This window comes from Heterobasidion irregulare (genome assembly GCF_000320585.1).
Source record: "Heterobasidion irregulare TC 32-1 unplaced genomic scaffold scaffold_02, whole genome shotgun sequence".
Taxonomy (NCBI): domain Eukaryota; kingdom Fungi; phylum Basidiomycota; class Agaricomycetes; order Russulales; family Bondarzewiaceae; genus Heterobasidion; species Heterobasidion irregulare.
The window spans coordinates 3,301,332-3,323,476 of record NW_009258198.1 but is presented as its reverse complement, the minus strand read 5'-3'; the positions used below and the strand labels follow the sequence as shown (position 1 = coordinate 3,323,476).

Here is a 22,145-nt window from a genome sequence, read left to right as displayed (position 1 = left end):
CTGGGAGCCATCTGGGGATGTCACCATTTTTATTGCTTTATCGACTTTTTCTGGATGGCACGCGATCTTCATAGTCCAGGCCTAATGGAGGAGTACTTGAGCCCAACAATAGCCCAGCCCACTCAACGACGCTCAGCCCTTCAGATACCTAGGATCCGTCTATCGCTAACGCCAGCAGACTCGGGGTCAAGAGCTCACTGTCGTAGCAGATTCATGTCTACTTCTGTTGCGCTCAATGATGAGCTGTCGACCGAAACCATGTAAGACTCTCCTCGCGAGGCCGGTCTTGCTGAAGCATTGAAGGTTAAATGTCTGGAAAGTGGCTACTTGACTATTGAGGCTGCAAAGAATCTGACGGCTTCAACTTTACGCCTAAGACGACTTCCCTGAGCTTTTCGAACCCACCTCAAAATGTAACGACATGTTTGTGAAGTGGAGGTGCGAGACTGACACGATCGATTCTCACAATTTTTTGCCATTATGCTGCCACTTTTGCATTGTACGCCCAAGTGCCGAGCAGAGGATGGATGTGCACATGTGCCCCTTTATAAAAAAAAAGCAAAGATATAGATAACATGACACACTTATGGAGCCAATAACTCTCCACCATGTTCGATGCAATCGAGCGCCTGCCGCGCCTTGTCCTTCACCTCGCGCTCGAGGCTCATAGGGTTCCCAGAGAACGATATCGGACTCACCGCGCCTGCGTACTCGCAGATATGCCGCAGCGTCCCGTCGATCCCGGCCTCGCGCAGCTCTTGGCGCCTCCACGGGTCCCCACTGGCCAGCTGCAGTACGCACGACACGGCCGCGCGCCGAACCTCCATTGGCGCATCCACGAGACACGACCGCAACGCACGTAGGATCTGAGCGTTCCCCAGGATGTGCGCCTGGTGATCGGCTGTGCCGTTCGCCAGGTTGCAGAGGACCCACGCTCCCTGACGCACACTCAGTGGTTATTATCGTGATAGCAATAGGAATGGGGAGAGACACAAGGACATACCTGCAGCACGACATCGCCATTCTTAGAAATCAGCGCATTTTTCAGCAGCTGGAGCAGCGCGTCATCTCCCCCGAGCTCTTGGAATACCTGCTCCACGTCCTCCTCAGAGGACGCAAAATTGCGCAAGACGTGCAGGGCTTGCTCCTGAACGCCCGAATCCGGGTCCGAGAGCAACCTGCATCCACAATAAGCACTTGAGCTGAACTGAACTCACTGCCACGACGTGCCTCTCGATTTCGTCCCACCCGAACTCGTTCATGATGGCCTGCTTCCTGCCTGACGTGTACTTGAAGATCAGGTTCTTGAGAGCCCAGAGAGCATTGAGTTTGAGCTTGGCATGTCCAGAGTGTATCAACTGCAAAAGCCTCTTGATCAAGCCGTCGTTCAAAAAAGGCTGCGATCGAATACAAAAAGGAGGACAAGGTTAGCAAGCGTTCTAAGTTACAAGTGATGCTCACGAACCTCCCGCATCGGCGAGTGTTCGTTGACCAGGTTACATACCGCCAAAAGGGCAGCGTAGGTGACGCGCGGGTCCTCAGTATCATTTGCGAATGTCTGATACAGGCTCCTGCCGAGGTCACTATCAAACAGGCTCGTCCGCACTACTGCGACAGAGCGGCTGAGCGCACGGACACATTGACAAGCGCCATATCGGACGCCAGCATAGCGATGCGAGAGTGCGACACTGATGAAGGGTATCAAGTGGAGGTTGTCAGTGATGTCACAGCGTATGCCATTGTCTGCCATCGCGAGAACGGATATGGCTATGAGCGCTGCCTGACATGTGGGGATTCAGCTGAGTAGAATTACATCGCAGATAGGGATGAATCATTTCTGACCTCGCGAAGACAGGACACGCTCTCGGCTTCGTCTTCGTCCCATTCAGATGCTTTCTCCGTGGGGGTGATAGACTTGACCAAGGCCGCGAGCTTGCTAAGAGACCCACGATCAAAGGCCAGCTGACACAGCTGGTTATCGTTGGCGACTAGGTAGTCTGTACCACAGCAAACCAAAATTTCATGACATTCACTCAGACAGAAAGATCACACAACGTCACGCACTGAGAATGAAACACGCCTTCGTACGTGTTTGGGGTGGTTCGGTTGGAGACGCTATGAGGCGATTCATGACGTGCATGACAGTCAGCGCAGATGACATATCGGGAGGGACAGGGTGGTGATGGCTGGCGGTGCTAGCTCGGATGATGTGCGTCGCACTGGTATGGGATCTACATCTGCACGCATTCGCAACGAGAATAATCAGTGTTCAGACGCACCACAAGCCCGCGGCAAGCTGCACACTCGTGATGCGCGTCTTGCACAGCGCGAGAGCCAAGGAAAGTGCAGATGTTTCTGTCAGATCAGTCAGCCTTTACAGTCTCGGCGATAATGCGCTTGCGAAACGATGATGCACCATTACCATTGGTCTCGGAGCCTGACTTCGCGAGGACCGCCGCAACTTCAGAGTTATCTTGAGCGAGCGCGGCTAATCCGCACAGAGCGGCTTCCTGAACCTGCTCATTCGGTCGAATCCCGTTCAGGATCCGTCGAGATGACTGACGGAGAAGAAACGCACCTTAACATCCCTGCGACGTAGTAGTTTTATCAAGTTCCTCGCCACCCACCCACCCTGTCGCCCTGGCGCATATGCATTGTTGACCTCCAGCTTTTCCCATCCTCGCTTGCTTCGCACGTCCTTGTTTCTGTCCATAGGCGGAAGCCATTCCGCTACTGTGTGTCGGTGCTCCTGGGTGCGCAGCGCAGAGCCGAGGAGCTGAGCGATAGAAGTACTTACTTGAGGAGAGGGATCATTGAGGAGGGGAAGGTAGACATCGAGAACCTCGAGCTGTTGATTGCGCAGTGGGTGAGAGGTTGTACCTTACAAGTATACAAGTGGGCGGACTTGGAAGAAGTACTCAAGCGTGACCTTTGCTTCATCGCGCATGCTGGAGTCGTCATTATGTAGGCCCCACTGCGAAGGTCCGACAATCTCTGCAGTTGCTGCTGCAAGTGCGCGAAGCGCGCGCGCAAATGCGGCCTTGAGGCCGACGGACTCTGATGCATTGAACTGGGAGATCGCAAATAGGATGGCTTGGTGTGCATTTGCACAGAGCACGCCGTGTAAAGCCTCGGAGGATCCTAGCAATTGAATTACGCTATAGACAGATACTCGTATGGGCTCCAGTGCGACGCACCATAAGAGAGAGAAGAAAGGACTTGAGCAGCTTCTATACGAATATCATCCTGAGACCCTCTCGGGCCTTCAAACTGCTCCGGTGCGTTCAGACAGTCTACAAGCCTACGGTGGCCCCAAATCATAAGAGAGCCTCATCGGCAGCATTGATGTGTCACTGACGTTGAGACAAAGACCTCGTCCCGTGCTATGGACAGTTTGGCAGATGGATTTCCGATGACATCGTTCTTGACTTTCTTGAGTATCGCGACATTGAGCGTTGTGATGGTCATGGATTCCGAGAGTGGGGAAGATGAGCGCCACATCTGGCCGCGGGGGTCGCAGAGCGTGGCGAAATACTTCCTTTTACGACACCGCTCGTACCCATCGTCTGGGCGGAAATTCATGGGACGACTGATGCAAGGAGACTACCATCTTCCAAGTCGATGGTGTTTGTGATAGTAGGGGATTATAGAGTTTGAGCAAAGATATTTTGAGAGCTTCAAGATAAAGCGAGTGTATTTACTGCCGGCAATTCACTTGATATCGGCAGGCATAATATGTTCCACAGGATATCACAGACGTGGTGTCGTATTTTGCGTTCAGCTCCACGAATGGCTCCGCAGATGACATTGTTCTTTGTGACCTTGAAAGCTGGAGATGACGGTGAACACTGAACAGCTGGTGAACAGCGGCGCTGCGCGCGGCGAGGCCCGCCGCCGCTGGAAATGACAAGGCGTGGAAAAGCATTTCCATCTGCGACGGCTGTAACTTTGATGCACACAACACGCATTAGCCATGGCGTTGCTATCACAGAAATATACAAGCAGCCATGTTGCATGTCTCAAACGTGGTCTGTGCCCCGCTTTGTCCTTTGCCTCTCCGCTTTTGTCGCCCCAGCTTCTGATGCGGTGACCCAAATATTCAGAAGCCTTTAAGTAGACGCGCAGAAGCCTTGTGAGTCCATAGATATATCTAGCCACTCGATCCCCGCAGCAGAACACCCTCCCGCACGATGGAACTCGAACTGAAAGGCATAGATTTCAATGCCACCCACTACCAAGTCGCAAAGGCGTTCGAGACCGTCCTGCACGGTCGCGATTTCTACGATCCCGATGACCCTCAGACCAATGGCCGTCCCCCGAACTTCCGCGTAAAGCTCAATCCTAGCATCGCTGGTGGCGTCGGGAACAATGGAACGGGCATTCTGACTCTTCCTACTTCTCGTTTAGGCGACCGTTTCTTGACATGGCTTAAAGAAGTCCCCTCAAACGAACACGAAATTCGCGTCTTGGGCAAAAAGATATCTGCATTTCGGCGAAGGCGCGGCATTCCTAAGGAAACAAAGGAGACGCTACAGAAGACACTTTATGTGGACCCTGAGCTGGAGTATCAGCGCGAGGAGAAGTTGAGGAAACTAGATCATCGTCTGAGGGTTGAAAAGGTGCAATTTGGGACATGGTTCCGAACGAGTGAGTCTCCAACTGCATCGAGGTCCTTCTCGATCGAGTATGAGCGAGACTATACACAAAGAAGTGCTGGATACTTGGGACTCGAGTACGATCACAAATTGATACGTGTCGAAGTGAGCTCTATTTTTTATCTGGCAGAGATACTTACTCATGATCCGCATAGCTTGGAGAACGGATGACGGAAGAGGAATGCTTTCATATCGTGATCAAGTTCTCAAGTATCCGCAAGATAGGGATGGGCTTCGATTTTGGCAAAGCCTGTGTGTACGACATCCTTAAGTTTTATATGTCTATTAAACAATTTGACCACAGTTGTCGTCTTCGACATGATGACCCCCCCGATTATAGAGGAAAACAGTTTCAACAATCGTTCTAGAGACGGAGTCCGACGGAAAAGCCGCAAGGAGCGCGATCGCGTAACAGCGATAGACGCAGCTCACGCCAGGATTGCACCGTACGCGCATCATGTCCGCATTGTCCTTTTCGAAAGGGACGATTTCCTTCTTTTCGAGCGTCTCTGTCGCGATGCGCAATGCGAGCCACGACCAATGCGCCTCCCCGAACGCATGGTCGAGGCCGAAAAGCGCGGTTTCTTTTCCGAAAGCCAGTTGAGTAAGATCGAGAAATGGATCGTCAAACTGGACTGGAAGCATGCGTTCCAGATCGAGGCCCTTCTGCGGAACGGACTGCTCAACACGGAGGACCTCTTGATCGACCTCCGACCGTTGATCGACAAGCTGATCAAGAACGAGGGCGAACAAGCGGCGGACATCTTACGGCACTTCCACGACACGCTCAAAGAGCGTAAGCTTGGCGAGTCTCCACGTAAGTGCTTTGAGCGTGTATGTGTCGGGCTCCCGCACATCCAGAACATCGAGCTGTCCAGTGGCTCGTTCTCCTGCCATCGTATCACCTTCACCCCCACGCGTATGCTCCTTGAAGGCCCCTACGTGACACAGTCCAACCGAGTCATCCGTCGATTCCAGGAGCGCAATCCCAGGCTCATCGAGAACTTCATTCGCGTCGATTTTAGGGACGAGGATCGCCTGTCATACCGTTGGGACCGCGATGTCGATGGTGCTTGGTTCCTCCAGCACCGGGTGGGCAGAATCCTGAAAGACGGGTTCATCCTCGCCGGCAGGGCATTCGAGTTCCTTGCCTACTCGTCCTCCGCGCTCCGCGAGCACGCCGTTTGGTTCATGGCGCGCTTTGAAGACCCGGTAGAGGGCTGGATGACAGCGGAGAAGATCCGACAATCCCTGGGCGACTTCTCTAGCGTTATCAAGCAGCCGTCGAAGTACGCTGCTCGGATCGCGCAGGCCTTCACAGCGACGGACCCGTCTGTGAAAATCAGATGGGACCAGTGGGAAGAGATGCCTGACTTGGTTCCTGTGGAGGCCCAATACGAGGAATACCTGTACACCGATGGTGTCGGCACGATATCACCACAGCTCTCGAACATGATTTGGGAGAAACTATGTGAAAAGCGTCGGGACTCGGGCGTTAATAGTGTGCAGCCATCCGCAGTAAGCACTGAATTGCTCCAGATGTCGTTTGACTGATTCACAAGGTTTGTCTTGTCGCAGTACCAAATACGGTTCCTTGGATACAAAGGTGTAGTCGCCGTGGACGAACGGCTTGAAGGCGTGATCATGCGACTGCGCCCGTCTATGAGAAAATTTACAGTGCCGGGCGTCGAAGAGGCAGACATTGAAATCGCGCGGGCGTTCCCGCGGCCGAACGCAACCTACCTGAATAGGTCGGCACCTTCCTTTTCACTCTAGCTTTCATAACTAATCTCTCTTTAGGCCGATGGTGTCCATACTAGAAAGTAATGGAGTCCGGGCAGAGACCTTTCTGGAGCTTCAAAATTTGGCAAAAGCTAGTGTGTTCACTGCCGGCGATTCACTTGATAACTTCTTGCTGTTGCTAAAGGGCAACGGTCTGGGATACGGCTTTCACCTGCCATTCATCCTCGATAAACTAAGCAAGCTGAACCTGGACATGACGGACAGAGATGGTAAGGTGGCCATCGCCAATGTGTTCATCGGCCGCTTGTTGCGGTACTCCATGAACGATGTCCTGCGTGATATCAAGCATAAAGCTCGCATTCGAGTTCCGGCCAGTTATCAACTCGTTGGAATTGCAGATGAGGGAGAGGCATATATCCAAGAGGGGGCAGACCGTAAAGACGTCTATACATTGCCCGAAATGCACATCTTCGGTGGGTTACCTTGAGTCCCAAAATGCCCTACTCGCTCACGCACGCTATGTTGCAGCATGCATACAGGAGTCTCCAGAAGACGAGCCCAAGTTTCTCAAGGGTCAATGTGTTATATCCAGGAGCCCGGTTGTCCACCCTGGCGATGGTCAGTAGCTCACCTAACATCCAGAGCTCGATTCTGAACCTCATCATCCTCTGGTCAGTCCAAAGAGTGTATGCCATAGGCGAGCCTCCCAAAGACAAAGTCTGCTTCTTCCGACACTTGAAGAACGTCGTCGTCCTTCCTAGTGCCGGTGCGTTCCCTTGTAGCCTCCGTATCCTATGTTGCAATAACCCGTGTTCGCAGGCGGGCGGCCCTTGGCGTCCTGCCTTGGCGGCGGCGACTTGGATGGGTTCGTGACACTACATCAATTATTGACGCACTCATGTCCTCATATTCGGTCGGTAGAGACCCGTATGATATATACGCGGAGAACCCGAAGCTGCTTCCAACAGGGCACGAAAATGCAGCCGAGTACATCAGCGCAGGTACTCGCACGATAGAGCAAGACAGCACGATCAACGACATATGTGACTTTGTCGTCGAGTATATCAACTCTGACGTTTTGGTGCGTGCCACACCGAGAACGCGGTCGCCCAGAGTCTAACTCTCTACTCTCCAGGGTCTGCTATCCGACAAACATCTTGTCATCGCCGGTTCGTCCCGCTCCTTTTCCTCGCGCATAGAGCCGGCTGACCATGACTGTACAACTCGACCAGACCAATCCAGCGTAAGCACCCAAGCTTCACATACGTCCCCTCCCATTATCAACCTGACTACTCCTGCAGGAAGGCCCCCGCGACGCGCGCTGTCTGAAGCTCGCCCAGCTCTGCTCCCAAGCCGTCGACTACCCGAAGAACGGCATCCCCGTCGACCTCGACGCGAACCCGCTCCCGCGCTCGCTCATCCCGTTCAAGCCCGACTGGAAGAAGGCCGAGGTCTCCGACGCGCGCGACGCCGACTACTACGAGTCGGACCGCGCGCTCGGCGTGCTCTTCCGCAACATCGAGCTCGTCGACCCGCATGCGCCGCTCGCCCTCCCCGACGCGCCGACCGACCCGTACGCGGACCCGATCTTCTGCGCCCTCGCCCCGCTCATCAAACGCACGCTCACCACTTCGTCGCCCCTCACCGCTCTGCCCCCTGCGACCCCCACCACGCCCACCCCACCGCTCCCGCCCGCCGAGCTCGACACGCTCTTCGCTCACTACACCCGCGAGCTGCACTACATCCGCGCGACGCACACGCTCACGGACGCGCCGGACGTCCGTCTCGCGGAGGAAGAAGTTGTCGTCGGCACGATCCTCGCCAAGTGCACGCAGCCGCGCTGGCGCGCGAACCGCACGTTTGCGATGAAGCTCCACGCCGGTGCGCTCGTGCACGACGTGCAGAACCGCATCGTGCCCGACATCGGGCGCGCGGACGACGCAGCACTGGGTGCGGGCCTCGTGCGCGCGTGGGAGGCGTTCGAGTGGACGTATGCACATCGCAGGAGGACCGTTCGTGTGCCTGGGCCCCGTGGAACGCAGGAAGATAAGAGCGAGGAGGTCGAGGGGATGAACAGCTTCAGCCTGCTCATGCTGGGTCTGGTGCTGGACTGTTTGCATAGGCTGAACGCGTTGTGATGGCCTACTTGTGCGGGTCTTGTTTGATTTGCGAATCTTATCTCACAGAATGTTGTGCTTTCTCCTGTATTATCTTCTCTCGCATACTGCCTCGTCGTTGACCTCTATACCGCACATACTCAAGCACTCTCTGACACCTCATTGCATATCCATTTTGACCTGTATTCCAAACGACAGTACATGGCTATAGACTCAAGCAATGCACTCTGGCCCATCCAGATCTCCTACTAAGCATACACATCAACATCTCAGCACACGAAAAAATCCCACCACGCAAGCAAAAAAAAAGCTCACCAACTCGCTATCCGAGCGCCGCACATTCGGCTGCGCGCCCGTCACCCGCTCACTCTCCGGCGGCGTCGACGATGTCGGCGGCTCCTCGCCCCGGTGCGGATGCGGGGCCTCGCGGAGTCGCGCATGCGCGTCGCGTTTTGCGCCGGCGCCGACGTCCGGCTGCAGGCCGAGGTACTCACAGAAGAAGACACGCAGCAGGAGGTTCCACCGGCGGAGGGTCGGCAGGTCGAGCGCGCTCGCGTCATCCTGCGAACACACGACGCGGCACAGCGCAAACGCCAAGAGGTCAGCGAAACATATGGGACGAGGTGGGACGAGAGGAAGGGGGTACGCACGGCGAGCGTGTGCCAGACGCGCGGGAACGGCTCGGCGATGACGTGCAGCACGCTGACGCCGCGCCGCAGAAACGGGACGTGGTCGTCGCCGACGTAGCCCATGCTGGCCTCCTTCCCCGTGCGCGGCACAAAAAAGCTCCGCCAAGCCTCCGCCGCGCCCGCACCCGCAGGATCTAGCAGCCCCTCAGCGCGGAGCCTGTCCTCGGCACGCACGAGCATGTCGAAGAGCCATCCGGTGTCGGGAAAAAAGGAGCGGATGCGCGGGGCGGAGGCACCGAGAAGGTCGAGCAGGACGAGGTGCTCGAGGGTGCTGAGCGCGGTCGGGGGGGAAGAGTAGGGGAGAAGGCGGCGTTTCGGGTGGGGGGGAAGGAAGGTAGACGACCATTTGTCCGCAAGGTGGCTGGCAGAAACGGTGATTATTAGCCTAGATGCGGAGGGAGGCTGAGACGAACGTACCGCGCGCCGTATATCGAGTCTGTATCTGTCCAGTCCTTGAACGCCTCTTCGCCGTCGAAGAATATGAGCTGAAGGGTCGTGTGCAGCGCCTCGTCCTCGTCCTCGTCCGCGTCGGGGTTGAATGTGCCCTCGGCGTCAGCGAGGCGTTTCGCACGCGCATCAAGGAGGGGATTGAGGGCCTCGGCAAGGTCTAGCATGAGGGCGCATGGCGCTGCAGAGTCGGTCGCGCCGAGGAACTACTGTGCAGACGGGAAGGCAAGGGTTGGTACGCCGTACACGTGCCTATATGCGCATACAGGCACACAGCGCGGAGGGGAGGGCGGAGAAAAGTCACGCACCTGATTCTCGGGCGACTTCTCGAAGAATTTGCTGTCGAAGTGGGCGGCGAGGGCGACGCGACGAGGCGCGGAGGGGTCCTTGGTGGCGATGACGTTGGTGAAATTCTTGGGGCCATAGGGCGTGGTATCGACAAAAGAGTCCTCCTCGATGTGCCAATTGAGGGCGCGGAGGGTGGAGATTATGTACGTGCGGACGAGGGTGTTGTTCGCGGTGTCGGCTGAGAGCAGGGATACGTGTCAGCGCTTGGTGGGGAGAGGAGAGTGAGCGTAGAGAGGCAAGAAGCGTACGTGGACGGGGAATGAGGATGTGGGACAGGTGGGAGCGAGGGTTGGACGGGTCAATGTTCTTGATGGGGTCAGGGGAGCCGACGAGGGCGGCGAGGGCGGAGAGCGAGAGAGGGCGCAGCTGGCGTTCCCCAAGGGAGGCGGCTTGCTCGGTGCACTGGACAAGGGCAAGCACGATGAGAATACATCCTGAGAGGGACCACAATGTCCAGCGGGAGATGGCCGACATCGTCGTCGTCGTCGTCGCAGTGGTCGTCGTCGTCTCTGGCAGGTGGTGCTTGATGCCAATGGATATGAAAACCAAATGGGGATTGAATGGCACGGTTCGGTGGCGTAGTTGGTTATCGCATCTGTCTAACACACAGAAGGTCCCCAGTTCGAGCCTGGGTCGAATCACAACTCTCAACTGAGTATCATTTTTTGAAGTTACGAGCTACCATAAATACCGGTTCTGTGTGTTTCTATCGCGGTGCTGAGCGACACATACGCCAGAATGGCCATCTTCGGGCTCTGGGTCTGTCCCTGCCCCCTCCCGTTCCCGCATCCCTCGCTGACTCTGCCTAGGTCATCAACAAAGCTGGCGGCCTCGTCTACCAACGCAACTTTGCCGGTCCGCGTTCTCCCCCCCGCTGCTCCCCGTGCACGCTTAGTCTAACGCGGCAACGCAGAGGGCCTTGCCCAGCTCACGTCCAACGAGTACCTCGTCCTCGCCGGTACTCTCCATGGCATCCACGCCATCACCAGCCGTCTCTCCCCCAGCGGGCCCAGCTCAGGCGCTCACGTCATTGAGGGCGAGTCGTTCAAGATGACCATCTCCCTTACACTCACCGGTGAGCACGACGCCCTTTCCATGTATTCCATCCCGATCCCATCTCATACCATCCGGTACACGCTAGGAACAAAATTCGTCCTCCTCACGTCTCTCGCCGAGCACTCCGCCGACGCCGTCCTCCAGAAGGTGTACGAGGCCTACGCTGACGCCGTCATGAAGAACCCGTTCCACACCCCCGAGATGCCCATCCGCACCGAGGGGTTCGACGCGCGGATCAGCGCGATCATAGGCACCGGGCATACCTGAAAGGGAGTCTGTGAGACGCTGGTTTGGACTTCTGGGATCAGCGGGGGACAGGAGCGATCGAGGTTGGTGCGCTGCCGACTCACGCTATGATAGCAGATCTTTTGCATGTGCGCATGCCTCGATCTTTCAAAAAAATCTCAGCGGTGACATAACCTTTACTTAGTCTCCGTGGCTTACACAGAAGACAGTTGTTCTGTGTATACCCCTTACTCTGAGATTTGAATGTAGACTATCTGGCTATTTTTGCTACGCGAGCCTGTCCTTGGCCAGATCGTTTTTCGGCCATTCTGCGTCCCAAAACTCCTCAAGTGATCCATTTGAACCTCGAGATACGGAATGTGTTAGTACTGTCTGGTCTAATGCAGTTCGAACACCTGAGTGGCAACACAAATGTATAGAATATGCTCAAACATAACTTGAATTTACTGGTAGATAAAAAAACATGCCGTGGATGGGTATACTGAAGGAGGCGAATGGGCCAAAAAAACGGTGAAGTGTCAAGGACGAAACGTTGCAGGCGTTAGCGCTCGCGTTCAAGGCAATAGGTGCTCAATGCGGAAGGCTGCTCCTTTCCAAAGAACTCAAGACAAAGTTTAAGAAGAGAACCGGATTTATACATCACCACCGTTGAGGTATACAATCTATTGATACATGAGCTTGCATTTCATATGAGCATCTGAGCGTCCGCCAAACCTAGAACGAGGGTACACGCACGTTCTGGAAAAATGGCGAGGATGTGAGATCGTTACGATTGCCCCTCCTCAGCAACCACCCCTCCATCAGACATCTGGCCGTCAAAAAGACGTCTAAATGCGATGGCCCTCTGGCCCGAGCCTTCACAGTCTATCGTCCACAGCTTATTTGTTGCCCGGATGATGAATTTTCCCTCTTCAAGGGGAGGCATCAGTCTTTTCCTGTTGATCTGCTCGGGCGGTTTCAACCGGACAGGCTCTACAATCCTCACGAGGCGCATGGCTAAAACTCGCTTGCCAGCGTGAGCCGGCAAGGGAGAGCGTTCAAAACAAACATGAATGAGGCCTGTGAGCCAATTCATCAACGTGTGCGTGAGAACTCGTCTAAAAAGTAGGAACTGAGATACCTGCATCAAAAGCAGAGTATGTGCGTCGCTGCGTCCTGGGATTAGTAGACTTATACGTCCACGGATGAAAATTCCTAGTCTCGGTGGCGACGTCTTCACGATCAGTCCAGATGACGAATGTGGGGCTCGAAAGATTCATAGGGAACACCTGGCCAAGTTTCATGACCGGGCGGATTCGTTTTACATTTAAGCGTCTGACGGTCATCTGGCCGAGACGTGTGCGCAGAGACCTCGCTTGTTCCGCGATCTCTTTGGTGCCCAGATTTTCCTTGACAAGCAATTCGCCTAAAGGACTATACCCCAACACCGTAAACGCCCGGAAAATTGTTATACACCATGGGAGGCCGTCCAAAGCAAGAAGATCGGAGCCGCTGACAAAGCTAGAAGGTTCGCTGTCTCGGGTCACACGGAAGCGGATTTGGCCCTCAGTGGGTATATCTGGGTTCGCCCAGTAGTAGAAAAATCCATGAGTTTCCGGGGGAAACGGCCGTCGTGACCCGTAGGTGAATTGAATTTTTTCGCTGTACGCAGAGACGCCTTGTTCGATATTTTCCACATGGCAGGCGGACAACTCGCCGTCGAGCTTCACGAAATCAGATTTTCGAAGATGATGCTGGTTCAAAGTTCCGAATCTACGGAATGCTGCGACAGGGCGCCGCTCCTCTGTGACCTGGAAACCGGTCGGCGTCGTGAAAAGTCATCGAAATTAATCTTGAACATACATTCAGCGATTTAGGGGTTCCTTTAACACGCTCAAATGATGGATTCTCGGATGGAGGCACTGTCGAAAGACATGCAGCCGACGTTTTCAATCGAGGGAAATGAAGAGCGACAGAAATGCATGCGGAACGAATCCATGGGGAGAGAAACCTCATGACGCTTTGACTAGGCAAATGCGCGGTGTGTCGGAACGTAGTTTCACCCAAAGCCATGGGGTGAGTCACGCACACTGCGAAACCAAGAGGGTGTTGAAGCTTGAAGGTGCGATCATAAGCTGGAGAAGTCCTAACCCTAGCACAGGGGTAAGCGGACGTCGATCCATCGGAACTTGGATGCGAGCAGCGGTAACGTGATGCGGGGAAACAGTACACTCAATACTCGTCCACCACAGACGTAACGCTGGATATCTTACGGCCATGCGGATCGCGTTCGCTCGGTATATGAATCGGAGATTGCTCACTCCTGGGGCATACAGACTATATCATGCTTCTGTCCTTCCTTCCTTCATCTCACCATCGACCCCCGAGTTCGTAACTAAATCTAAGGACATGGATGGGCTCGTGGCTGATTTCGAGGAGAAGCTATCCCAAGGCAGACTAGGAGGAGGCTTGAAGGCTGCAGAGAGGATGAAGAGCAAGGGGAAGAAGCTTCCTCGAGAACGGTCAGTTCCGTCATGCACATTCATGACCAGATGCATGAGTACCTGAACAGGGCACCCTCGTCTAACGTAGTTTGTCTCTTCTGTTAGATCCGCATACACCTTTCTTGGAGCTATCACCTCTCGCTGCCCAGGACGTATATCCTGAGGCTGTTCCAGGCGCTGGCATCATCACAGGAATAGGCAGAATTTCTGGAAGAGAGTGCATGGTAATTGTCAACGACGCGACCGTTAAGGGCGGATCTTATTACCCTCTGACTGTGGGTTCAATAACAATCTGGCCATACTCATATCTGATGTACATTGTATTGCTGCAGGTTAAGAAGCATCTACGTGCGCAGGAAATTGCCAGGGAAAACTGCCTCCCATGCGTCTACGTTGGTAAGTCAGTCGAAGATGTGATACGGTGTCGTAGCCGCTTATACCTCTTCACTCTTTAGTCGAATCGGGTGGCGCTGCGCTTCCACATCAAGCCAATGCAAGTGCCTCTAGTCTTTGATTCTTATGGGGCTATAGTCTGAGTGTGCCTCCAGGTATTTCCAGACAAGGAACATTTCGGTCGAATATTCTATAACATGGTTAGTATTCAGAATCCTTCTTATCAAAAGCCTGCACTCAATTTCACAATTAGGCACAAATGTCTGCATTAGGCATACCGCAAATCGCCATCGTCCATGGAATCTCAGTAGCCGGTAAGAACAGAACACTCTCACATTGATCTCATATCGCGGTGTGCCTTGACAAGGTTCGCATTAGGCGGAGCGTACGTACCTGCTATGGCAGACGAAAACATCATTGTTCGCGAGCAGGGCCGTATCTTTCTCGCCGGGCCACCTTTGGTGAAAGCTGCAACAGGCGAAGAGGTTGACGAAGAGACCCTTGGAGGCGGTCAAATGCACTCCAGCGAGAGCGGTGTGACAGACCACTTGGCGCGTGATGACGAACATGCTATTGCCATCGCCCGGGGTATTGTAGGCGACCTTGGAAAGGCTGGCGGAAGAGAAGTAGCTGTGAGTAGCCGAGCTATGTTGCCTCTACGAACGCGCATAACTTTGACATCTCTGATCGCAGCCTCCGGCACCCATAGAAGACCCGCTTTATCCTTCCTCTGAGCTTCATGGGATTGTGGGTACTGACCTCCGCCAGGCCTTCGACATGCGAGATGTCATAGCCCGTATTGTTGACGGAAGTCGATTCCGCGAGTTCAAGAAGGAGTACGGCACCACAATGATAACTGTGGGCTACTCTGTAACCATCTCCTCATCTCCCCCTCTCATTTTCTCTAGGGCTTCGCTCACATCCACGGCTACCCTGTCGGTATCGTGGCGAACAACGGCATTCTGTTCTCCCCCTCAGCTCTCAAAGCAACGCACTTTATTCAGCTGTGCTCACAGCGCCAGATTCCCCTCCTGTTCCTTGTGAACGTTACGGGCTATATGGTCGGGTCCAAAGCTGAAAAGGGCGGCATCGCAAAGGACGGCGCGAAGATGGTCCGCGCAGTTGCGTGCGCTGACGTGCCAAAGCTAACTGTGATTGTTGGGGGTAGCTTTGGTGCCGGGAATTACGGTCGGTCTATATACAGCTTGGGAAGTTCCTTAGCGGCTGATCTCATATTCTCTTCATTGCAACAGGCATGGCCGGCCGTGCTGTGAGTGTTCTGCATCGCCCATGCAAGGTCTACTCAAACTGATGGCTGGCTAATCATGAATTTCTAGTATTCTCCACGCTTCTTGTGGATGTGGCCTGTACGCTGCGCTCGCCATCACATCCCCCCCTCTTTCTGATCCCTGTGATTTTCTCTAGAATGCGAAGGTATCTGTCATGGGGTCGGGGCAGCTATCCCAAGTAATGCAGACGGTCTCCCGGTAGTCCCGATCCCTTATCTTCCACAGATAGACAGAACTGACCGAAAACTTGAAACACAGTGACCCTTCGCAGCACGCATCGCTCAAGGCAGAAATTGAGGCTCAGTCGTCGGCACTGTACGCTACTGCACGGTTATGGGACGATGGGATCATCAAGCCCACGGATACCCGGGATGTTGTAGGCCTTGGGCTCGCGCTGGCGGCGCGTGAGCACACAGGGGGTCCGAGTACGACGTGGGACGGTGCCCGGAAGGGCTTTGGGGTGTATAGAATGTAGCTTGCACTCATCGCTTGACTAACCTATAATTTGGCTCTGGATAATCCCGTTGTAAGAGCACACGCAGTCAGAAATACAACATTTGCCTCTTGATATTATTCAAGCGGCAGGGCAGGCCAGCTGCTACGGCAGAAAAATATAGAACGTGAGCGTCCATGACTGTAGGAAAATGAGGCCAAGATTACAGTGGTATACACGAGTGTGCGACGATGTATCATTACAAGAGAAGGGTGTGCTCGTTGTGGTAATAAAGCAAGTGAAACGGTTCCAGAAAGCGAAAAATTTGACAACAATGTGACAAGGGACGAGACGAACGATTAAACCGGAAATGGCGATGAGATGGGTAGATGATAGGCTGGATGACCAGTGGGATGTACTGCTGAATTAAGCTGAGTTATACATTGATATCGTATGGATGTCGGACGAGTTCGTCGTATAGTTCCGGGGGCAGGTCACGGACTAGGGTGACCGCTATCCCAATGACAGGTAGAGCCTCGATAGGAGGAAATGTGCGAAGGATTCGCATCGGCCTGAGTCGATATACGTTAGAGACGCATGCGATCATATGCGGGGAAATAAATTCACGAGGAAGAGTTCATGACTTCGTCTCGGATTAGCAAGAGTTGCGCGATGACACAAAGCACGTTCAAGTGAACGCCGAATGCCAGGAGAAAGTCCCAAAGTTTGAGAACTTGGTCAAGAGGCGGTGTGCATGCGCAAAGGGTCAGCACCGCTGCAATGGAAATAGTTAGCAAAAAAGAGTGTTGCTTCAAAATACAGTTGATCAGCATACAGGGGAATGCATAAAGCTCAGCGGACAAGTTTTTTGATCGAAGGTAAGCGAACAGTTCAGGGTCCACTATCCGCAAGCAGCGATCAAGGAGCTAATGGGGGGAGACAAGGTGAGAAGGTGCATGATGCTTGTGCTACGATAACATACCTTCAGGCCACGATGTACGCCTTCCAGCGTTGGCTGAACATAAAGTGGGCAGCACTCCTCGATAAAATTGGCAAAACAAAAGAAGGCTTCCAGCTCTGAAGGCATTGTATACAAGAAGGGCGCAGCGAGCACATTCATGCCTTGTACATAGGTGAAATCTAGATGATGGGTCTCTTGTCGATCTATTCAGATACAGAGTGAATAGACAGTTCGACATGATCAGGTACCAACAGACCGTGGTTCCGCCAGACAAAGGCATCCAATAACCGAACCAGCATGTCCTCTCGAACACGCTCTTTGAATCCACGGTCGGTGGCGAGTGTCCTGGGAGCAACGCTTCAATTGTCATTGTATGAGAGAGTCAATATTTCTCAGATGAACCTGAATGTATCGTTCCGGATCTTTTCTCTGACCGCGCATGGCCCTCGAGCGACATACTCAAGGAAAGTACTAGCCGGTAGCTCATTGACGCGCAGAAGGATCTTCCATATCCGCGGTCGAAGGGTTGAATCCTGAATATATGTTACAATATGATGGATATGATAGGAGGATAGGGAGATCGCATAACATACCACCTGCGACGGGATACCGTCGATGAGAATAAGGCGCCGCAGCTTCCTGACCCCTTCTTCGACATCTTGTTGACTTCGTGACTTTGACGACGTCTTGGATGGAGCGAGAATTTTGCTGAAAGAGTGGGCTATAGATTCTGGCGATGAGCGTTCTTGTTCCGACATCGTATGTGGGGGACGATAGTAGATGAAGGAAGTTGTATGGGGTTGTCAGTGCCGAAAGCGGCGGATGAGCTTCAAGAGGATGTGCACGTGCTACTACCAGATTCCAAATTCAGCACTTCAGCAGCCCACCACGACGTACTAACGAAGAACTCGACTTATGATACATGGATATCGGGCCCTTCATATCCTCTGGCGCATTGAGCAGGTCACATTATACCCTAGTGCGTAACGTGGAAGGCGCGTCGACCTCGCAAGAGGCCGACGGATACCTACTGGCCGAGGTGGGGAAGCTTCGCGATCGTTTGTCCCTCCCTGGATTATCTTCCGTGAGTTTCAACCTCTCTCTCAGTAGTTGGATGTAGATCTTACACGTGGCGGTAGAGACAATGCAAAGAATGTTTTGTTCTGATCCTCTACTGCTCAATGTCTGTGACTTCGAACATATTAGCCAACCAAGTCGAGTTTGCACTACACCATGCTGTCAACTTGGCTGAGGCAGGGTCCACAATACATGAGCGCAGAATAGGTATTCAATTCCGTGTAGCTTTGTGCGTGTATCTGACCGTATATGATACGGTAGGATACTCATTCTGTGCCGAAATAATGCCCCCAAACCACGAGCTCCATCTCATGCTAGTGAACACGCTTCGCAAAGTACGATGATGCCACTCTGTCTGAGACCAGCTCTGACGACGGTACAACAGGACCTGGAAAGCTCTGAAGCTCCCCGAATTTGTCTCGCGCTGGACTATATCATTCAATGTCCCCGTGAAGACGTTATTCCTGCCATTCAGTCCCGCCTCCATGACCTTCTGTCGCACAACTCGTCAGTATGTGTTAGATTCCTGCGTCTCAGAGACCATCCTTAATTTTGTGCGATCGCCCTCAGTCCACATGTTCGCCGGCGAGTGCTCTTTTGTGTAAGGGCATTGTCGACTCGTGATCCTTCTGTCTTACAGTGGATGTCACAAGAGATATTGAAGAGGCTGAGGGATTCTGATAATATGGTTGCAGGAGCGGGTATCACGACGTGTATCGTGCTTCATGAGGTACCTTATAGCTCTCAGCATCATTCGTGCTTAGCCCTAACCATCTATCAGAACAATCTTCTGGGCGAAGAAGCCGTGTTAGGGATACTAAAGACTCTCGGACGTGCTAGCCAGTCCGTCAACTTTTCAGCTTCTGCGAGACAGATGACAAGACGGGCGCTGCGTCTCGTTTCCCTTCTATCGTAAGTCCTAACTTTCTCGTTTTATACGATGGCCACAAGAATTTTTCGCACAGACCATCGCGAGAAGCTGTTCAAATTGTGCTTGAACTTATCCAGGATATATCAGTCAAACCTACACGCATGCAAGGTATACGATCTTGTTATACTGCTCATCACATTCTTGTTCATCACACATTCTTAGTCCTTCTTTGCGAGTGCTTCCGTGTCCTTCGACACGTGCCTCTCGACCTCCTTTCAACGTTTCTTCGCACACCCGAATCCTCCCCAATCGCTCTCATCCGCCAGCTAGTTTCCTCAGAAGAACCCAACGAGCAATACGTCTTCCTCACATGCCTGGAATGTATTGATCCTGTTCTATGGGCCGGTACGTTACCTGGACGTCCGGCCGTTCTCGATGCATGGGAAGTGGAGCGCGTTATGCAATTTCTACATTCAGCCGACAGCGCGATACGGAGAAAGGTCAGCACCCCCTCCCTTTCAACGTACCATTTATTCACACAGTTCGTCTCTACTATGGTTCAGACACTGAGCATCCTATCCAACGTCGACCCAAACCTTCTTGGCGCTTATTTCGAGCAAATATCCGAGACACTTTCTGAGACAGCTCAGGATGAGAGTATGGTTATCATCAGATTACTCGAAATTGTCGAGGTAGTATCCGGTTGGGATGGAGAGCTCTATGCGCGATCTGTCAGGGACGTATTCTTGAAAGCGAGCGGTAGACCTGATTCGCAAACTGGTCGTCGTGTTCTTGAGCAAGCGGTGGAGCAGGTTCTCTCGCGAATCCGAGACGGTGAGCAAGCGAAGCATATATTCAATTCACCACAATCTAGATTGACATGCCTGTGTGTTCAGGGGATGCATCATTTGGACTTAGCGTAGCAACTACTCTCTTGACTTTGGCCATTGATTCAAATGACGAGCCAGGTTCAGCATCGCTCATGGTCATCGTCGCTGCGCTGACATGCGAATTCGCATCGCATCTTTCAATAGCCCCTGTTGAATTGTTGAAGGCCCTACAGAAGAAGTTGAGACTTTATCCTGGTAAGCTCTCCAGATATCGCGTAGGTTTCAACGCTGACATGTCTTGGCTAGCATCGATTCAGGAGGCTTTTCTATTGGCGATGCTGCGTCTCATCGCGGAGTGTAACGAGGTTCCGCAGAGTATCGTTGAGGATATCACTTTGCTGAGCGAAGTCTCTGGGCGATATATCCAACGTGCAAGTGTTCTGGCTTTCTTTTTACTTGTTGAAACTGAGCCCAGCATCGTTTCAGCGTTGCGCTCAATTCTTGGCATTCTGCAAGCAGCCTGCCTTGTTGAAGCGAATTGCGTCTGGCGCAAAATCACGTGCTGTCAGTTCTTGTTCTCGGGTAATCGAACATGTCCTTACAGTTGAATCAGCTTCCAGATTTCCTTCTTGCGTTAGAGTCCAATCAATACCCGTCTGCGGTTCCCCACAGGACCCCCTCTCCCCCTCCACCTCGAATGCGATCTCCGAGCTCTCCTCGTTCTTCGTCTACCCAAGCATTGCGTTACGCCGCTTACGACCCACCGCCCCCACCGCCCTCGCGTACCCGCTCACATACTCGGCACAAGTCGAGTGCACGCACGGTCAGCAGTTCGCGGTCTGTGGCGTCCGACGACACGCGGCCGGGAAGTGCGCTGAGCGCAGGTGTAGGTGTCATAGGCGAGACGGTATCACCGGGAGAACTCGCGCTGGTTGCGGGGCGTGGAGACCTAGATAAGATAATCAGCCCGAACGTACGTGATTAATCGGGCCCAATGTTTTATATACTGATCTTGATCATGGTGTAGGCCAGTACACCTACTCGTACCATGCCGCCGACTCCCGTTGACCTTCTGGTACGTACCACATCGCCACATCGTGATTCCCGAATGAGACAAGGAAACTCAGCTGTTTGCGCCTCGTTAGGGCTCTCGAATGGATCTGATTTCTCTCGATTCGCCTTTCCTCCCCGAGCCTGTTGTTTCGCTCAGTCAAGCCATGCTTTCCTCGCCAGCACCCATCCCCAATGCAATGTACGAGGTGCAACAGGCAATCTATAGCCCTGAGCAAGACTTCATGCGCATTTGGAATACGCGTGAGAAGCACAATGCACGGGGCTGGACCGAAGCACCATTAGATGTCATTGTACGGCGGCTGCAGACCATCCAGTTGCATCTGGTCATGCTTTCTGCAGACCAACCGCCGTTTGAAGGTGATTGTTATTCAATTCATTTCTTTCGACGTTTTGGTTGTGACCATTCTGCTTTTTCTTCGTTGGGGCTTCAGGTGAATTGAAGATCATTCTTCGGAGCGACGCACCATCGACTTTGGGGACTGCGGCCATGAGGCTGAGGGATAGCGACGAAGATGGTTGCTTGTGGCGGTTAAGATGCGATGATGAGAGGTTCGTGGCGCACCTGAACAGCGTGTTGTGCGAGAGTGCACGGTAGCTGGACGGACAGAAGCGGTTGTTCAATTGTAAACCCGCTAAAAATTAACATGGACAACGCTTTCCCAGAACAGACGAAGGCAGCCGATGCAGTTACATTAAAACGACACCAATAGACACTGTAACTACCAGCCCATTCTCACGAGAGTGAACTATACATACCGTCATACGTCTGACAAGTCCCAGTAGTGTAAGATAGCCACTATAGCAGCATCCTCCGCCCGCAGCATTCACCCGACTGCACTCTTGCGTCTGTTGCGAGTTTCATACATGGTGAGCCTCTGGTTGAGGTTGCTGGCCCTCAAAATCCATCTTCTGGTGACTCATTGACCATCGGACACTCGGATCCTGCTTTTCAAAGCGATCCAGGAAACTGTCACTGTGCTTCTCGAGTGCTTGAAGTAGCGTGTGGGCGTGCTCGTGCGCCAACATGCACAAGAAACTGGCGTAGCGAAACATCCCTGTAGCAGTCGAAATATCGAAGGAGCGGCCAGCTCGCTCGAATATACACACCTAGCCAAAGTCGGAAGCGTTTAGTACATCGATGAGGAAGTTAAAAAGTCAATCATGCCTCGGTCTGTGGAAGACCATCCTCCTCTTGATCCTCAAGTTTTCTAAGTCCAGTACATGTCACAACGCCTACAGATCCTTCTATTAAGAGACTGAAGATAGGAAAGTCATAGATGCCGATGCTGCCCAGAAACTTCACAGCTGCCGTCGAATCCATTCGGTGTTGATTGGTCCCCGTTTCATTGAAGGATTCATGAGCGCGCTTATACTTCATAAGAAAGAGAGGTAAGAATAGGGGCCCTTGCGACCGTTGGGCACCTGGGAGGTCA

At 53.2% G+C, this 22,145-nt stretch overlaps 11 protein-coding genes across 11 annotated transcripts; 6 read left to right on the top strand and 5 right to left on the bottom strand.

The window, feature by feature from the left end:
• Positions 1-584: 584 nt before the first annotated feature.
• Positions 585-3,582, bottom strand: HETIRDRAFT_415277 (uncharacterized protein; the record flags this gene model as incomplete). The annotated part of the gene is made up of 12 exons (XM_009544794.1): positions 585-938; positions 1,004-1,178; positions 1,231-1,397; positions 1,466-1,780; positions 1,843-1,997; positions 2,065-2,219; positions 2,280-2,355; positions 2,417-2,516; positions 2,579-2,848; positions 2,906-3,141; positions 3,198-3,301; positions 3,359-3,582. 12 exons carry the CDS (start codon positions 3,580-3,582, stop codon positions 585-587), a joined length of 2,331 nt encoding a protein of 776 aa, XP_009543089.1.
• Positions 3,583-4,190: 608 nt separating this feature from the next.
• On the top strand, positions 4,191-4,826 carry HETIRDRAFT_44593 (uncharacterized protein; the record flags this gene model as incomplete). The annotated part of the gene is made up of 1 exon (XM_009543524.1): positions 4,191-4,826. One exon carries the CDS (start codon positions 4,191-4,193, stop codon positions 4,824-4,826), a length of 636 nt encoding a protein of 211 aa, XP_009541819.1.
• Positions 4,827-5,060: 234 nt separating this feature from the next.
• Positions 5,061-8,704, top strand: HETIRDRAFT_31769 (uncharacterized protein). The gene is made up of 11 exons (XM_009543435.1): positions 5,061-6,173; positions 6,234-6,406; positions 6,456-6,871; positions 6,927-7,016; positions 7,075-7,164; positions 7,218-7,263; positions 7,320-7,479; positions 7,534-7,567; positions 7,631-7,641; positions 7,700-8,410; positions 8,465-8,704. The coding sequence occupies exons 1-11, from the start codon at positions 5,196-5,198 to the stop codon at positions 8,534-8,536; spliced, it is 2,781 nt and encodes a 926-aa protein (XP_009541730.1). The 5' UTR covers positions 5,061-5,195; the 3' UTR covers positions 8,537-8,704.
• HETIRDRAFT_59973 (Metallo peptidase M28) lies at positions 8,680-10,473 on the bottom strand (the record flags this gene model as incomplete). Its single annotated transcript, XM_009543527.1, has 6 exons — positions 8,680-8,763; positions 8,831-9,076; positions 9,166-9,565; positions 9,622-9,857; positions 9,960-10,177; positions 10,248-10,473. The coding sequence occupies 6 exons, from the start codon at positions 10,471-10,473 to the stop codon at positions 8,761-8,763; spliced, it is 1,329 nt and encodes a 442-aa protein (XP_009541822.1). The 3' UTR covers positions 8,680-8,760.
• A 264-nt stretch (positions 10,474-10,737) lies between these two features.
• HETIRDRAFT_122081 (uncharacterized protein) lies at positions 10,738-11,322 on the top strand (the record flags this gene model as incomplete). Its single annotated transcript, XM_009544793.1, has 4 exons — positions 10,738-10,758; positions 10,809-10,854; positions 10,913-11,074; positions 11,141-11,322. 4 exons carry the CDS (start codon positions 10,738-10,740, stop codon positions 11,320-11,322), a joined length of 411 nt encoding a protein of 136 aa, XP_009543088.1.
• Positions 11,323-12,067: 745 nt separating this feature from the next.
• Positions 12,068-13,353, bottom strand: HETIRDRAFT_425218 (uncharacterized protein; the record flags this gene model as incomplete). The annotated part of the gene is made up of 3 exons (XM_009544792.1): positions 12,068-12,360; positions 12,422-13,091; positions 13,144-13,353. The coding sequence occupies 3 exons, from the start codon at positions 13,351-13,353 to the stop codon at positions 12,068-12,070; spliced, it is 1,173 nt and encodes a 390-aa protein (XP_009543087.1).
• A 195-nt stretch (positions 13,354-13,548) lies between these two features.
• Positions 13,549-15,978, top strand: HETIRDRAFT_443837 (uncharacterized protein). The gene is made up of 13 exons (XM_009544791.1): positions 13,549-13,802; positions 13,873-14,059; positions 14,117-14,180; positions 14,240-14,277; positions 14,333-14,377; positions 14,431-14,491; positions 14,556-14,809; positions 14,871-15,035; positions 15,086-15,365; positions 15,431-15,447; positions 15,515-15,544; positions 15,603-15,664; positions 15,725-15,978. The coding sequence occupies exons 1-13, from the start codon at positions 13,558-13,560 to the stop codon at positions 15,939-15,941; spliced, it is 1,665 nt and encodes a 554-aa protein (XP_009543086.1). The 5' UTR covers positions 13,549-13,557; the 3' UTR covers positions 15,942-15,978.
• Positions 15,979-16,335: 357 nt separating this feature from the next.
• Positions 16,336-17,618, bottom strand: HETIRDRAFT_311198 (uncharacterized protein; the record flags this gene model as incomplete). The annotated part of the gene is made up of 7 exons (XM_009544790.1): positions 16,336-16,471; positions 16,527-16,674; positions 16,735-16,825; positions 16,882-17,063; positions 17,117-17,205; positions 17,263-17,393; positions 17,454-17,618. 7 exons carry the CDS (start codon positions 17,616-17,618, stop codon positions 16,336-16,338), a joined length of 942 nt encoding a protein of 313 aa, XP_009543085.1.
• A 164-nt stretch (positions 17,619-17,782) lies between these two features.
• HETIRDRAFT_311214 (uncharacterized protein) lies at positions 17,783-18,281 on the top strand (the record flags this gene model as incomplete). The annotated part of the gene is made up of 2 exons (XM_009544789.1): positions 17,783-17,944; positions 18,000-18,281. The coding sequence occupies 2 exons, from the start codon at positions 17,783-17,785 to the stop codon at positions 18,279-18,281; spliced, it is 444 nt and encodes a 147-aa protein (XP_009543084.1).
• A 308-nt stretch (positions 18,282-18,589) lies between these two features.
• HETIRDRAFT_457735 (uncharacterized protein) lies at positions 18,590-21,631 on the top strand. Its single transcript, XM_009544788.1, has 12 exons — positions 18,590-18,667; positions 18,719-18,849; positions 18,903-18,976; positions 19,031-19,308; positions 19,372-19,642; positions 19,705-19,893; positions 19,945-20,069; positions 20,125-20,202; positions 20,252-20,611; positions 20,666-20,713; positions 20,784-21,069; positions 21,144-21,631. The coding sequence occupies exons 1-12, from the start codon at positions 18,623-18,625 to the stop codon at positions 21,305-21,307; spliced, it is 2,049 nt and encodes a 682-aa protein (XP_009543083.1). The 5' UTR covers positions 18,590-18,622; the 3' UTR covers positions 21,308-21,631.
• On the bottom strand, positions 21,571-22,033 carry HETIRDRAFT_308827 (uncharacterized protein; the record flags this gene model as incomplete). Its single annotated transcript, XM_009544787.1, has 2 exons — positions 21,571-21,819; positions 21,941-22,033. The coding sequence occupies 2 exons, from the start codon at positions 22,031-22,033 to the stop codon at positions 21,571-21,573; spliced, it is 342 nt and encodes a 113-aa protein (XP_009543082.1).
• Between the last annotated feature and the right edge of the window lie 112 nt (positions 22,034-22,145).

Bases quoted from the DNA above. Each gene is read 5' to 3' on its own strand.
- HETIRDRAFT_457735 (XM_009544788.1), top strand. From the start codon at position 18,623: ATGGTTGCAGGAGCGGGTATCACGACGTGTATCGTGCTTCATGAG. The intron at 20,070-20,124 runs GCAAGTGTTCTG...GCATCGTTTCAG, and splicing joins CTGGGCGATATATCCAACGT to CGTTGCGCTCAATTCTTGGC. The intron at 20,203-20,251 runs GTCAGTTCTTGT...CAGTTGAATCAG, and splicing joins CTGGCGCAAAATCACGTGCT to CTTCCAGATTTCCTTCTTGC.
- HETIRDRAFT_443837 (XM_009544791.1), top strand. From the start codon at position 13,558: ATGCGGATCGCGTTCGCTCGGTATATGAATCGGAGATTGCTCACTCCT. The intron at 14,492-14,555 runs GTAAGAACAGAA...GGTTCGCATTAG, and splicing joins CCATGGAATCTCAGTAGCCG to GCGGAGCGTACGTACCTGCT. The intron at 14,810-14,870 runs GTGAGTAGCCGA...CTCTGATCGCAG, and splicing joins CTGGCGGAAGAGAAGTAGCT to CCTCCGGCACCCATAGAAGA.
- HETIRDRAFT_31769 (XM_009543435.1), top strand. From the start codon at position 5,196: ATGCGCCTCCCCGAACGCATGGTCGAGGCCGAAAAGCGCGGTTTCTTT. The intron at 6,872-6,926 runs GTGGGTTACCTT...GCTATGTTGCAG, and splicing joins GCCCGAAATGCACATCTTCG to CATGCATACAGGAGTCTCCA. The intron at 7,480-7,533 runs GTGCGTGCCACA...TCTACTCTCCAG, and splicing joins ATATCAACTCTGACGTTTTG to GGTCTGCTATCCGACAAACA.